At 44.9% G+C, this 13,778-nt stretch overlaps 1 protein-coding gene across 5 annotated transcripts in view; it reads left to right on the top strand.

Annotated features, from left to right (window-relative positions):
* The window catches only part of PLAGL1 (PLAG1 like zinc finger 1), a 97,549-nt gene extending 83,961 nt beyond the window's left edge, over positions 1-13,588 (top strand). For 4 of the 5 annotated variants that reach the window (XM_064486631.1, XM_064486632.1, XM_064486630.1 and 1 more), the window contains 2 exons: positions 6,946-7,426; positions 11,237-13,588. In XM_064486631.1, coding sequence (XP_064342701.1) covers positions 7,275-7,426; positions 11,237-12,476 — 1,392 coding nt within the window. In that variant the 5' untranslated portion in view covers positions 6,946-7,274 and the 3' untranslated portion in view covers positions 12,477-13,588. The remainder of the gene's footprint in view (positions 1-6,945; positions 7,427-11,236) is intronic. The other variant, XM_064486633.1, reaches the window with a different exon arrangement.
* Positions 13,589-13,778: the final 190 nt, after the last annotated feature.

Below are 13,778 nucleotides of genomic sequence, written 5' to 3' on the forward strand. Positions count from 1 at the left end.
ATTGAGGGCCTGTCAGCAGGGGCTTCGCTGTAGGGAAATATGGGTAAACCCTTCAGGACTGCCATTTGTCCTTGTCGTTAGCTCTTTTCTCTTGGGCTGGCCAGCTTTCCCAGGGAGGACTCCTTCAGTCTCCTGCCCTGGAGAGTATAATGGGCCTGGTTGCCATTGTTCTCCTGGCCGAATAGGGGGAGTGTGCAGGCTTCCACTTGATTCCCCCTGCTTTGGCGAGGTACCCCCTCCTCACACCCCCTGTCAGCGGGGGTCAGAGTGATGAATGCGCTGACAGACTTGAAGCCACTCTTCCTGTTTCTATACCCTCTTTCATCCCCACTTCCAGAAGTACCTAGTGCAGAATTTTAGACTTTTGATGGGTTCCGCAGGGTACATCAGGTTGCTCCGTGGTTTCTAGTTACTGACCTGGAATCCAGCGTCCTCAGGACTCCAAGGTCACTTGCTGCGTGTTTACCTGCTTTCCAGCTCCCAAAGCTTTGTCGCTGTTTTCTCCTTCCCTGTTACCCTAGGCTGTGTTTTTGAAAAATCTCATTAATATTGTGTTAGCAGAGTTCAGGAGAGATTGGAGCTGTGTACTTTTATTCAGTTCATCATCTTTAACTAGATATTACTCATGCTGTTTGTGAATAGATGGTTAGCACCCTGTCCTCTGTCAGATTTTCTAAGTCTAGTGCATAGATTTGATTTTCTAAAGCTGTGGTATAATCAGCTGGACAGTTTTCTCATTAATTTTCTCTCTGAATATTAAACAATTCATTTTGGCTTTCTTGCTTATTTTAGGCGTCGTTTCTAAGAAAATAAGAGCTTAATTACTGGGTTAGCAAAATTAAGTCTCTCGAGATGACAGTCAAGAGTCAGTAGGCAGCAAACCTGATTGCTCAGCAGGCAGGGAGGCGGGGCGCCCCCCAGGGCAGAAGAGAGGGGCAGGGTCAGTCGGTGCTTCCCTCCACTGAGAGCCAGAGCGAGTTGTTTCAAACGTGTTAAGGAGGACCTGTCAGGTGTTGAGTAAATCGTTCTGGAGGCAGCACAGAAGGACCTTTCGTGGAGGTAGTTTCTCACCAGACACATTTTTCTCTTTGTGATTTAACCATGGTTTTCAGTGCTGTGTTTCTACCCCCTCACCCCACCACCTTCGCCCAAGGCCCTGGGTCTCACCTGCACTATTATGATCACTTCCTCAGTGGTCTCCCTGTCTGACCATCTTACCATGTGTGAAAGGAGCTCACTCTTCTGCCCAGGAGAGACAGGGAGAAGTAGGAGCTGGCCAGGTGGGCGAGGGGTGGCAGGACAGTCCTGGAAGGTGCATCGTGTGGAAAACACAGGAGCTAGAGGAGGTGGCGCATTAAGGAAATAGCAGGGAGACGGATGTGCGGCCTTGGGTGCCTTTGGGCCGCCGCGGGAGAGGGGCCTGCAGACGGCTGGGTGACAGGCATTGTGGATCCAGCCTGACAGTTCGTTGTAGGCGAGAGCCTTCCTCCAAGTGATGTGTCAGCTCAGGTGTTAGGGGTTTTCATGACAGTATCAGTACTTTATTGAGGACACACACTCACACTTTAATGAAGGATTTTTAAAGATGCTGGCGAATGAGTCCCTATGATTTTGAGGGCAGTCTGCCCTCTAGTCATAAGGCGGGCCTGCCTTACACGATAGGATCTACTGAGTGATCATCTGTACCCCTATTTGAAATGAAATTTGTACAAGTTGTTTACTGCTTGAATTTCCAAAGAACAGTATTATAGACCCTTCTTTTTTACTTTAACCTGATAAAATGCAGTGATTGAGGCACAAAATATATGGCTCAAGGCTCAGGAAATGTCAGTGATTTTGTGAGGAGTAAACCCGAGTGGGCAGCACCGAGAGGGGTTTTCTCTTTTTTCATCTGAGTCAGTGTCCTTTAACCTGTTTAAATCTAGGGCCCCTCGGAGAGTCTGAAGAAAGCTGTGATCCCTCTCCTCATAAGAATTCCAGTACGCATGGCTCCTCATTTTGCATAGAAGTTTAGAGAATTCACAGCCATGGGCCCTGGAAGCTCTGCCTTCGCCCCAGTTATGAACTCCTGCTCTCAGTTAAGGCTGCAAATCCAGCCACAGCCATCTGGTCTGTCACCCTCAACCAGGTGATGAGTCCAGCCGCAGGAGCACCTCTTTTGCTGAGTAGGCACATAGTGAGCTCCAACTCTTCTGATGTCACGCCTGCCCAGATGCGACACCTAAGAAACTTGACGGTGCGTGTGCATGATAAAAAAATAAGCAATAGCACCCACCTGGAGGTCTGCGTACCTTCTTTCTCCTGCTAATGTGTCTGGACAGTTTTTTTCGTTGATGATAGAGACTTGCTACTGGAGTCCTTCAGATATTGAGGGAGCACCCTCTCTAGAAGCCTCTTGGAGCCAAATAATGAATTTCCACCTACCCTGCTCCATGATTAGCTGTTACATATTTCGTGAGTATGAAAAGAAACAACCTTGTTAGAGACCCTTTTTAAATTGGCCTTAACACATACACATAAAAGAAACCCCAGGTTTGGGGAGTATGAGAGAGAAAGAAACGTTTGGAGGACCTTCTTATCCACAAGGAGTGGTGATGAATGGAGTCAAAAAAAGAACTTAGAGTATCCGTGTTGGAAGACTAAAAATGGAAATTCAATTTCCTCTCAGAAATGGGCCTTGCATTGTGTCACTGGGGACAATGGAAATAGAAGCCAGAAGTCATAGTTTATTTTGAGAATGTTGTAAAACATTTGTCCCCCATTGGATGATTGTGTTACGCAGCACCGGGGACGTCCTGGCACTGCACTTGTGCTCAGACCTCTCCCTGTACCGACGTATACCACCAGCCCTCAGGGAACACAGTCCTTCCTGGCTGTTGCCATATATATATGTTCTTATTCCAATCTGATCCTCTCTCATCCCCAAAATAATCAGCATGAACAGAATGAAGCAGATGGCACAAGCCTTCTTTGGCATACTGGCAGATCTGTATCACTCACTCAGTATTTTTAGAACCAAGGGGATTGAAAATTATGTCCTGAGATGTTTTGGGGGAAGACTTACTATCTTTCCAGGGTGACAGGTGTTGAAATATTACCGTATTTAAGACTCGAATGCAATCTGTACGTCAGGTCACAGAACAGACTGATTATCATCAGGGCCATCCCTTTGTCAGGTCTCGGTTAGGATTGTTGGCGGTTTGCCAAATAATAGAAAGTTAATCACAAGTCTGTTTTAAGGATGTGGCCAGAAAGCTCATCAGGTTTCAACCAAAGATTGGAATCAGCAGCGGCCAGCCAGTACTGGTCAAGCACACGGTGATGGGAGATGTATCATCCACACGGTTTATTTTTTAAAAATAGCTGGGCTTTGATCCTCAGCCACAATGAATTTATAATCTGTTGGGAAAGACCATGTTTATAGAAGTTTGTGATTATATCATGAAAACAGTACAAATATTTATGTTTGAAGATCCACATTAATGAAATACACCGTTATGGTGAATGAAATGTAACTGTTTGTGAATTTGAACATCATTTTTAAAAAGCCTTCCTGAAGAAATTAAGGAATGTTTACTATCATAAGTTAATTCAGTTTAACATTTGAGGACCAGCTTTGCACTTAGTGCTAGACTAGGTATATTTAACACAGAGACCTAAAACTCAAAAAGATAAAAGTCTTGGGCAGAGACATTCATGCAGTAAGTTAAATAAGTGTAAAAATGTTTAAGTGACTTAATGTTTTGTTGTTGATGTTGTTTGGAAGTTTAATGGGGAAAGAGGTGGAGGAATTGTCTCACACTTAAACACAACATAACCATGTCTAAAACTCCCTGATTATACACCCACCATCTTTGAAGGCCCAAGGGAAATGTAGATCATGATGAAACATGGACTGTTGGACTCCTGGGTCTAGAAAAGTGGCTGGGATCTGGGAAAAGTCTATTCAGTGCTAAAGGGCAGGTACTCTTTTCTTTAACTGAACAAATCTTGTTTTCCCTTTGTATTCTTGGTGTGTTGGTAATCAATCAAAGTTGATAGCTGTTGGGAAACAAAGAACGCGGGCTAATTTTTACTTACAGCCTCACGGGTCCTTTCTCTGTGTGTGAACATGTGTATACTCCAGACTTCTGGCTCCTCCCACTATGAGTGATGGATGGTGAATTATACATAGGAGAGAACCTCTGTCTTTTTTCCATCATCTCCATTGCTGAGTGGTTAGAACCACGTGCCAGTTTGCAGCTGATGGTTTCTACTTTTAATCTCAATGTTTATAGACGTTACCATGTATTCATGTGATGTGTTTTTAGATAACAGGGTGCCTTCTACTCCATCTTGTTTCAGTAGGTTGTCCCCGTCAGCCCATTGTCACGCATCAGATAGATACCACAAATGAGGAAACTGAACCTCAGGACATAGCTAACCAGTGGGTAAGCTGGAATTTGAACTAGGGAACCTTAGTACTGTATTCATGAAACCAGTGACTGGACCTACGTGAATACCTCCTGTGCTTCAGGGAAACACCTGAGGCCATTCAGCAGCATAGCTGTGTCTGAAGAAAAGCAGAGCCTTGCCTCTCTTGACATGAAGCTAAGATTCCGCCTGTACCTTCCTGTGCAGCAGCCACTAGCCTCATGTGGCTCTTTAAGGTTAAATAACGTAAAAATGTCCGTTTCTCAGTGTCACGTTTTGAGTGTTCAGTAGCCACCCATTTCCATCACAGAGAGTCCTGTTGGGCACGCTGGTCATCTCTCCTAAAGCAAGAGCTGGGGAGAATGAATTTAAAGGGTCTATGCAGGGGATTGGTGTCGGTGAGAAAAACATAGTCCTCACCAGCAGGCCAGCTCCTCCCTCCTCCTGAGTGACTAGTGCTCTTTTGAGTTCAGCTCTAAAGAGAACAAGGAAAAGATGAATTTCAAACTTCATACTGTGTGCACATTTTAATCTTTTTAAATAGACCTGGAAAAAACACAGCAACTTCAAGTGAATGAGTACATTTAATGATGATGATAAATTCTCCGCCTTTTATAGCTGGGCCAGTATTACGGCCAGACTTAGGCTGGATGAGAAGTAGGACACATCATGAGACCTGGCAGCAAAAACTCGGCCACACGGGATAGAATTCCTGGAAGGAATTATTTCGTTTGTGGCCAGGGTGGTTGGGATGCCTCAAATGAGGCCGAGCCTCGGGAGAGAACTGGCACAGGGCGAGGGAACGAGGAGTTGGGGGAGAGGGGTTTGGACAGAGCCAGGACGAGGGTTCAGTTCAAGTCATACTTGGTCACAGAGGAATAAGGTCTGTGCATGCTGCCATCAGAAAGGAGGTTTGGTGCCAAGATGTTGGCTGAGAACACCCATGTCCCCGGCTTTGGATCAGTGCTTGAAGCTTCAGGTCAAAGTGCGCACGTCAGCTCTGAAGGTTCCAAGCAGGTGGGGCAGGATAGTGAGGGGTATCTGCCTGGGGCCGGCTCCGTGTGAACTCTGACCAGACACTAAAAACATCTGAGCTAATTGAAGAGGAACATAAGAAGTTTCCTGCAATCTTTGCCCCTTAAAAAAGGAATGTGTGCTTGTCTATGTGCATGTGCTGTGTCCTGATACATTTAAAGGTGCCTGAACTATTATTATAATAAAATTTCATCTAGCTAGACTCCAACTTTCTGATCTGAAAGTAACTGAAAAGGTAAGTAAAAATTAACTTTTTAACAATAAAGAGCAGCTCTGAACGACTTGGCAATAAATGAATGGCTGCAGGGAACCGACGCTTTGAAGACCTGCTCTGATTGGTCAGGTTACCATGAGTGCCCTGCTCACTTGACAAAGTTCACAGAGGCTGGCCTGTGTACAAAAGCTACTCCAGTGTGTTTAATGTAAGCATAGAGTACGCTAATTTTTTTTAAGTATTGGCACTTGAAAGGTTAACGTCCACTGTCTGAAAATTACTCTCTCTAGAAGAGCACAGGACTCTAGACAGCCAGCCTTTTCTCTGTTGTCCATGTTGCTGCCTCAGACTCTTAAGGCTTCCAAACAAACTGGTCTGTTAGTAGAAAAAGAGCCTGGACTTGGGTGACTTTGCCTGGGTTGGAGGGCAGTTAAGAACTGGGGTTTGAGTCAGGTTGAGGTTGAGGCAGTAAGCTCGTGTCCTAGAAGTGGCCGTCCTGCAGGTCGCTGGCCCCCCAGGGTGGGGCTGGAGAATGAGGAAATGTTCCCATAAACAAAAGGGGGAAAGATGAGCAGAACAATTTACTCGAGGGTGGTGCCTGCACATTTAAATGCAGCCTGAGCTTTGTCTGAGCCGTCACTTCTGTCTCCCTCCATGGGAATCTCTTGTGTTCCCTCCAAAGGCACCACATCAGTGAATTAAACCAGTTTTATTCCCACTCTGTTTACATCATAGACTTGAGTCCTTCTGCATGGTGACCTTACAAATTAACTTAGATGTATACAAATTATTTCATCTCATCCCCTGGAAGTTTAAACAGGTGTGATAAACAGCTTATGTTCTGCCTTCAATGAGTGAAGAGGAGTGGTTTGAATAAGCAGGGATGGTTTTTGTTTCTGTACCAGTAAAGCACTCAAACACACTGGGGAGTTTTTTGTTTTTTTTTTTTTTTTCTTTGAATTGGCAGATTGAACCTCACATAGACCTGAAGTCATGGTTTGGAGTAGATAATACTGAGTCCATGAAAACAGGTGTCTCTGTCATAAGGGAAAGTGTGCTTTGTCCTCCATCAAAACACTGTGCACCTGACTCCTGCCACTCAGGAGAAGCACAGACAGGTGGATCCGAATGCAGAAGGACCTCTTACAGCACACCGGGAGGATGGGGAGTCGTGTTGCGTTAGAGCCATGTGAAGGAGCGCGTTGATGCTGAACTGGTGGGGGGGAGGAAAAGCGCTGTTTTCAAGTGGCTAAAGCAAGAAACTGTTCCTCTTCTCTCCGCAGATAGCCCGGGGATCCAGGACATGCCCCAGCGCTAGTGATGCGGTTTGCCTTTCTGCTCCTGGAACCTCATCTGTGCCTCAGACTTTCCCCTCTCAGCCCGAGACTGCATGGAAGTTGGGATGTGGGAAGCAGCAAGCAGAGCTAGTGGTAACTGAGAGGCCCATGTCTGGGTAGAACCAGGTCCAGGACCACAACGCTGCCTCCTCTCTGGCCTGGAGTTCAGCTGCTGTGGCTTTGCCGATGTGCTCAGCACCATCCTTCTATTTGTACTTAAATGGCACAGTATTTGGTCAGCGCATCTGAAAAGGAAGGTGTGAGAGACAAAGCCCATGGCCACGTACCCCTGCCAATTATGTGGCAAGACGTTCCTCACCCTGGAGAAGTTCACTATCCACAATTATTCCCACTCCAGGGAGCGACCCTACAAGTGCTTGCAGCCAGACTGTGGCAAAGCCTTCATTTCCAGATATAAATTAATGAGGTGAGAGGCTTTAGAAAAGGTATGTCCTTTTTAACACATACCTTTAAAAGGCTTTGCTAGCCCTCAGAGCAAACACTGCCAGGGGAAAGGGATGCAGAGTGTGGAGGCATTTCCGCCTTTAAGGCTGTATCCCCAGTGATTACTCTAGTTCTTTCTGTATGACAGTTGTGCTCTGCAGTGTCCAGTTCACTTTTTCAAGAAGTACTTCTTGTGTTCCTACACTAAGCCAGGCCTAAGGACAGAAAGATGAGAAGACACGTGGCTGGGGAGATAGTCATGCAAACACAATTAGGATGCAATCTGACAGAGCTAGGCAGGTGGAGGAAGTTGTTCTCCACGGCCTGATGAGACCTGGGGAGGCAGCTCAGAAAGGTGCCATCTTTAGCTGTGACATAAACAATGAACGGGAGGCAGACAGAGAGGAGGTTCTGGGAAAGCCCTCAGCTTTGGCCTTAAAGCACATGTGGACAGAGGGTGGTGTTGGAAGAGGAACGGGGTGAGGCTCAAAATGTAAGCAAGACGGAAGTGGCTCAAGACAGGCCTTGTCTACTGCCCTAAAGGGTTTGTTTTTTTCTCGTAAGTCTAAGAACTGAAAAACCTGATTTGAGTAGGATGTTAGAAAGATGGCTCTGGTAGTAATTTGGAGAAGAGAGAAGAGGCAAGTGGGCTGATGTGCAGTCTGCTGTAATTGGCTAGGGATTGTATATCGGGGGCTTGTCCAGGTCCTGAGAGTCAGGGTGGAGGAAGGATCACCTCTGAGTGCCAGCTTTCCCAAGTTTTTCAACTTGGGTCTAAAAGCCACCCTAACAGGTGGAATTCTGTTGGGTATACAGATGTTGAGTATGAGCATTTAATCAGATTTTCAAAGGCATCCATGATACGACAAAGGATAAAAACTACTCTTTTAGGAGATAGGTCCATTTAGTCTGAGTTATTTCTTGAGTGCCTATGAGGTACTCACTTCCATGAGGGAAATAAATATTACATGTAGCTTCTGCCTGTAAAGAATTTTTATATCATAGAAAAGACGACGTATACTCAAAATCAGTAAGTTGCACAACACTCTGACAGTGAAGGCCATGTGCTGTGTACGTGGTACCCTTAGAGCTGTACGCACAGAACTCCCAATCATACATGCCTCTTTTGAGACTTGACATCCGAAAATACGTCTCTTGCCTCTAGTCTTCATGAAATAAACTTTAACTTTTAAACTACATATAAATGCATAGGTGAGAGTCAGAATTTAGCAAGAATTTCCATTTGAGTGGTATGAGCACAAACCACATTATTATTAGATCCTGGAGTGCCCCTTTAGGAAAGCACTTGAGAGAGAGAGATAAGTTATGTTCCTGGCCCTTAAGAGTAGCACTGTTATAGAAAATATAATATAATAAGGTGATTTTTTAAAATAAGCCTATAAATGCTTAAAATCAAATGTGTCCTGTACACCAGCCAATCTCAAGTTGCCATAAACGTTAAGTATTGAGTGCCTACTGTGTGCACCAATTTTGTTGCAAAGGCTTCCTGTTTTGCAACAAGGTTCTTATGTGTACACAGTAATTATCCTTGCTTGAACACCAAAAGCAGCGTTAGCTGCAGTTAAGCCACAATGAGGATATTATAACTGTAGGTAAAGACTGAAACACATATAGGAGATGAATACTTGGAAGAGACAGTGGAGCTAACAGATTATTGGAATGGCAGGAATTAGGTGGGATTACTGTGGTAAACCGCACTGAAGATGGTATCTTAAGCAATATTTAGGAGGTGGTGGTTCTGAGCAAGGGAAGCAGCTTGTTCAGCTAAGGGTGTGAAGTGAGGTAAAAAAGGGAAGCAGTGTACTTTGTGCAAGAACCGCCTTCCCTGCCTCAGCAGCCGTTTCTTGCCTCTGGCCTGAAGCAGTGATCTGATAAAGAATAGAAGAGTGAGGTGGCAGGATGCTTTAGGGTCTTTTTGGGTTTTTTTGTTTTTTTTTTTAAAGGGTAGCATCCATCCATTTCCCTCAGTTGCAACTTAAGCTCCACTTTATAAGCAGAGATTGAAGAAGAAAATAACCAACTTGCTTAACTAGGAAAGAGAACATGGGACCTAATGCAGCAAACGATGAAAGCAGTCAGATGGAGACGGCAAAGGGCAGGAATAGATGACTTGGCAAGGCAGACAGAGTCCCTGGTTGGTTGGGAGTCTTCCTGTCAGCAGTTACCCCAGAGAAATTCTCAGATCATTGACATGGTCCAGGTGACACCCAAAGGTGGTGTTATTTGGTGTTGACCATAGGCCAGACTGAAACTGGTGGCTTCTTGGGTCATGAGGTAAGAAGAGAAGCTGAGGGAGGGAAACAAGATGAGGAAGTAATTTCAGCTATAAGATGACCACATGCTGGATTGGGACTGCTGCCTGAGCAAGTGAGGGATAAATTAAAAGGAGAAGACTTGGATGCCAGGCAAAGGAAAGAGTCAGAATACTCAGAGCGATGGGAACTGGTGAAATGTGAAGAGCGGTGTTACGACTGCTCAGGTGCGAGCGGTGTCAGCCTCTGCCCATCTCACGGACGTACAAGATCAGGGCAGGATGGCGTGGGTGGGAAAGGCCAGGTCCAGAGCTGTAAACTTGGCATTGATCTACACTTGTGTGATAAATGCAATCTAATCAGATAAGAACCTGCCGCAAAGAAACAGGAGGAGAGAGGCAAGAATAGAAGATCCAGAACCAAGCTTTGGGGTCCTAGTCACGCGAGTGCTGGACCAAATAGAAAGAATATTGTCTAAATGCCAAATTTATAAACCAGTCCCTTCTCACATCTATTCCAGATGCTGTATCTGTGAATATCTCGTGGGAGAACATGGTTATTTGCCCTCTAGCAGGCTGTAGAAACCCTTTCTATAACCTGACCGCATTTAAATACATCCAGAACTCAGACCAGCACCACTTCAGATCCCCCAGATACTCACTGCATTGGCCTCTGTTCCTCAGTGTTGTTTGTACCTGTCTTAGCTGTTGCCTTACAAACAGGTAAGACAGGTACAAAGCACGTGGTGTCCTGGAGGAGCAGCTTAGTCCTTCTAGAAAAAGTCCTTTTGCCAATGAAATTACCAATGACCTTTAGGAAGCGAGTTGAAAGTGTCTAAGAGGGATTTGAAGAACTGGAGACACATCTGAAATGACAGCCAATAGGAGAGTATTAACTGGAAGAATCCAAAACTTAAGCGTAATCTCATGGGAGGCAAGAGGCTAAGGCTCAGAACAGGTAGTGAGATTGGCCTTCTGGGTCCAATTAGACACTTTCTCTGAGGTTAAGGATAGACTTTTTAGCGTTATATCTATGGCCTGAACTTTTTGTCTCAGTCAGGACCAAGCAGGAATTGTATTAGGAGCAAGAACAGTAACAATGGTGGGGGTGGTGATGGGGGTGTGGGATTCTGTATAGAAGGCAAATTGGATCACTTTTGGAAATTCAGAAATTTTCAAAGAGTATAGGACGGTCATTTATACACCTCCCTGAAAAGTATTTTTTATGATCTTATATTTAAAAATATTTGTATACTTGTATTTGTTTAGAAATCTGTATATACAAGGAAAATATGTTCTCAAAGTACATTCCTTATAGGTGTGAAAATTGCATCATGTAGGCCTTTTTTATACAAAGGTTATGTGTAAAATCTGGAAAATACAGAAAAGTATTTTTTAAAACTAAAATATACATACCACCACCTAGAGAGAACTACTGTTAACATTTTACTGTTGTCGCTACACCTTTCTTCGGCTCTTACAAAGCTGGGTCTGTTGTGGCATGTTTCCCTCTGCTCCTAGGCACATGGCTACCCACTCACCCCAGAAGTCCCACCAGTGCGCTCACTGTGAGAAGACCTTCAACCGGAAAGACCACCTGAAAAACCACCTCCAAACACACGACCCCAACAAAATGGCCTTTGGGTGTGAGGAGTGTGGGAAGAAGTACAACACCATGCTGGGCTACAAGAGGCACCTGGCCCTCCACGCGGCCAGCAGCGGCGACCTCACCTGCGGGGTCTGTGCCCTGGAGCTGGGGAGCACAGAGGTGCTGCTGGACCACCTCAAAGCCCACGCCGAGGAGAAGCCCCCTAGTGGAACCAAGGAAAAGAAGCACCAGTGCGACCACTGTGAAAGATGCTTCTACACCCGGAAAGACGTGCGGCGCCACCTGGTGGTCCACACAGGCTGCAAGGACTTCCTGTGTCAGTTCTGCGCACAGAGATTTGGGCGCAAAGACCACCTCACACGACATACCAAGAAGACACACTCACAGGAGCTGATGAAGGAGAGTCTGCAGTCTGGAGACCTTCTGAGCACCTTCCACTCCATCTCTCCCCAGTTTCAACTGAAGGCTGCCCCGCTGTCTCCTTTCCCTTTAGGAGCTCCTGCACAGAACGGGCTTGCAAGTAGCTTGCCAGCTGAGGTACACAGCCACACCCACAATCCCCCGGAGCCAACCTCCCAGCCTGTACCGGCGCTGCCAGAGCTCCTGGCCCCCCTGCCCCCCGTGGCCTCTCCCAGCTCTCCCCCCCCACCCCTCCAGAATCACAAGTACAACACCAGTTCTACCTCGTACTCCCCACTTGCAAGCCTGCCCCTCAAAGCAGATACTAAAGGATTCTGCAATACCAATTTGCTTGAGGACTTGCCTCTGCAAGAGCCTCAGTCACCTCACAAGCTCAGCCCAGGTTTTGATCTGGCCAAGGGAGGTGCTGGTAAAGTCAGCCTGCCCAAGGAGCTGCCTGCAGACGCTGTGAACCTAACAATACCTGCCTCTTTGGACCTTTCCCCCCTGTTGGGCTTCTGGCAGCTGCCCCCTCCTGCTACCCAAAATGCCTTTGGGAATAGCACTCTCACCCTGGGGCCTGGGGAGTCCCTGCCCCACAGGCTAAGCTGTCTGGGGCAGCAGCAACAAGATCCCTCACTAGCCATGAGCACTATGAGCCTGGGCCAGCTCCCCCTCCCCCCCATCCCCCATGTGTTCCCGGCTGGCACTGGCTCAGCCATCCTGCCTCATTTCCACCATGCATTCAGATGACTGGTTTTGAAAGCTTACCTTTCTCATTCTGGAAGATGTTTTAAGAAGCATTTTAAATATCAGTTATGCTACAAGGAAAGATTTGGAAAACAGGACTGGACTATGGCTTATTCAGTGATAACTGGCTTGAGCGAAGAGAGTTCTCGAACTGCATGTATTGTGCCAATCTGTCCTGAGTGTTCATGCTTTGTACCAAATTTAATAAGCAAGTATTCTTTAATGGAACTGCAATTGTCATAACCGACATCCATACGAGGGCTGCTATATATAGGTGTTTGTCAAATTGAATTTAATCGTAAGCCATGATCATAATAATGTTAACTAAATAACTTTATGTGGCACTGCCTAGTAAGGGAACTATGGAAAGGTTCGGATTTCTCCAAAATGGGAGAATTTTTAAAATAAGAAAATAACCTTTATATTGCATATTATAACTAGGCTGTGTATTTCTTTTCAGGGATTTTTCTACCTTCAGGGTTGGATGTAGTTTAGTTACTATTGCCATAGCCAACCTATAGTTTTACAGAAACAATTTCTTGTGGAATAATAGACGTCTCCATTTTAAAAAAGCATTTTAAATGTAGTTTGAATATTTTCCACAGGATGCTACAATGTGAGTTATCATTTACTTCATTTATCTTAAAGACTAAACTGATTGTCAGTTACGTGTGACAGAAAAAAAAATCACTGTGTAACCAGGTTAAGTGGTAAAATAATCCAGGCGTCAGTCAAAACAAGCATTTTACTGACTTTAATATTGATTATATTTTTAACAGGAATTTAAGAATATTACTGGAATTAAAAATATATATATATATATATTAAACAAGAATTTCCTTTGCTCTGTCTGGCTTAAAATACTACTCTGCTTAAGTATTTTTAATCACCAATAAGTAATTGCATTTTAAAATTCATCATTTAAGTCAATATTAGTTTTATTCAAAAAAGATAACATTTTACAATGTAACTATAATCTCTCTCTTGAATTTGGTATCTAATGAGTTTTTAAAATACAAAACCTAACCTTTTTTTAAAGCTCCTTTGTCTTTTGTGTTTAGAGGCTTTCTATATGAAGATATATCTTACATATAATAAACGCTACAAATTCTGCATATGGCTTGACTGGTTCTTATGTACAGCCACGCCGTGGAACTGTCCACACTGAGATGTAAAACATTTCCAGCTCCTTGGCTGGCTCCCTCCTGCCCCCTCCTGGTCATTACATCCCCTACAGAAACTGCAATTCTGACCATTCAATATCTCTTAGAAACTTACCTTTTTTCTGGGTAAAATCATAATGAT

Source organism: Camelus dromedarius, chromosome 6, assembly GCF_036321535.1.
Source record: "Camelus dromedarius isolate mCamDro1 chromosome 6, mCamDro1.pat, whole genome shotgun sequence".
NCBI classification, from domain to species: Eukaryota; Metazoa; Chordata; class Mammalia; order Artiodactyla; family Camelidae; genus Camelus; species Camelus dromedarius.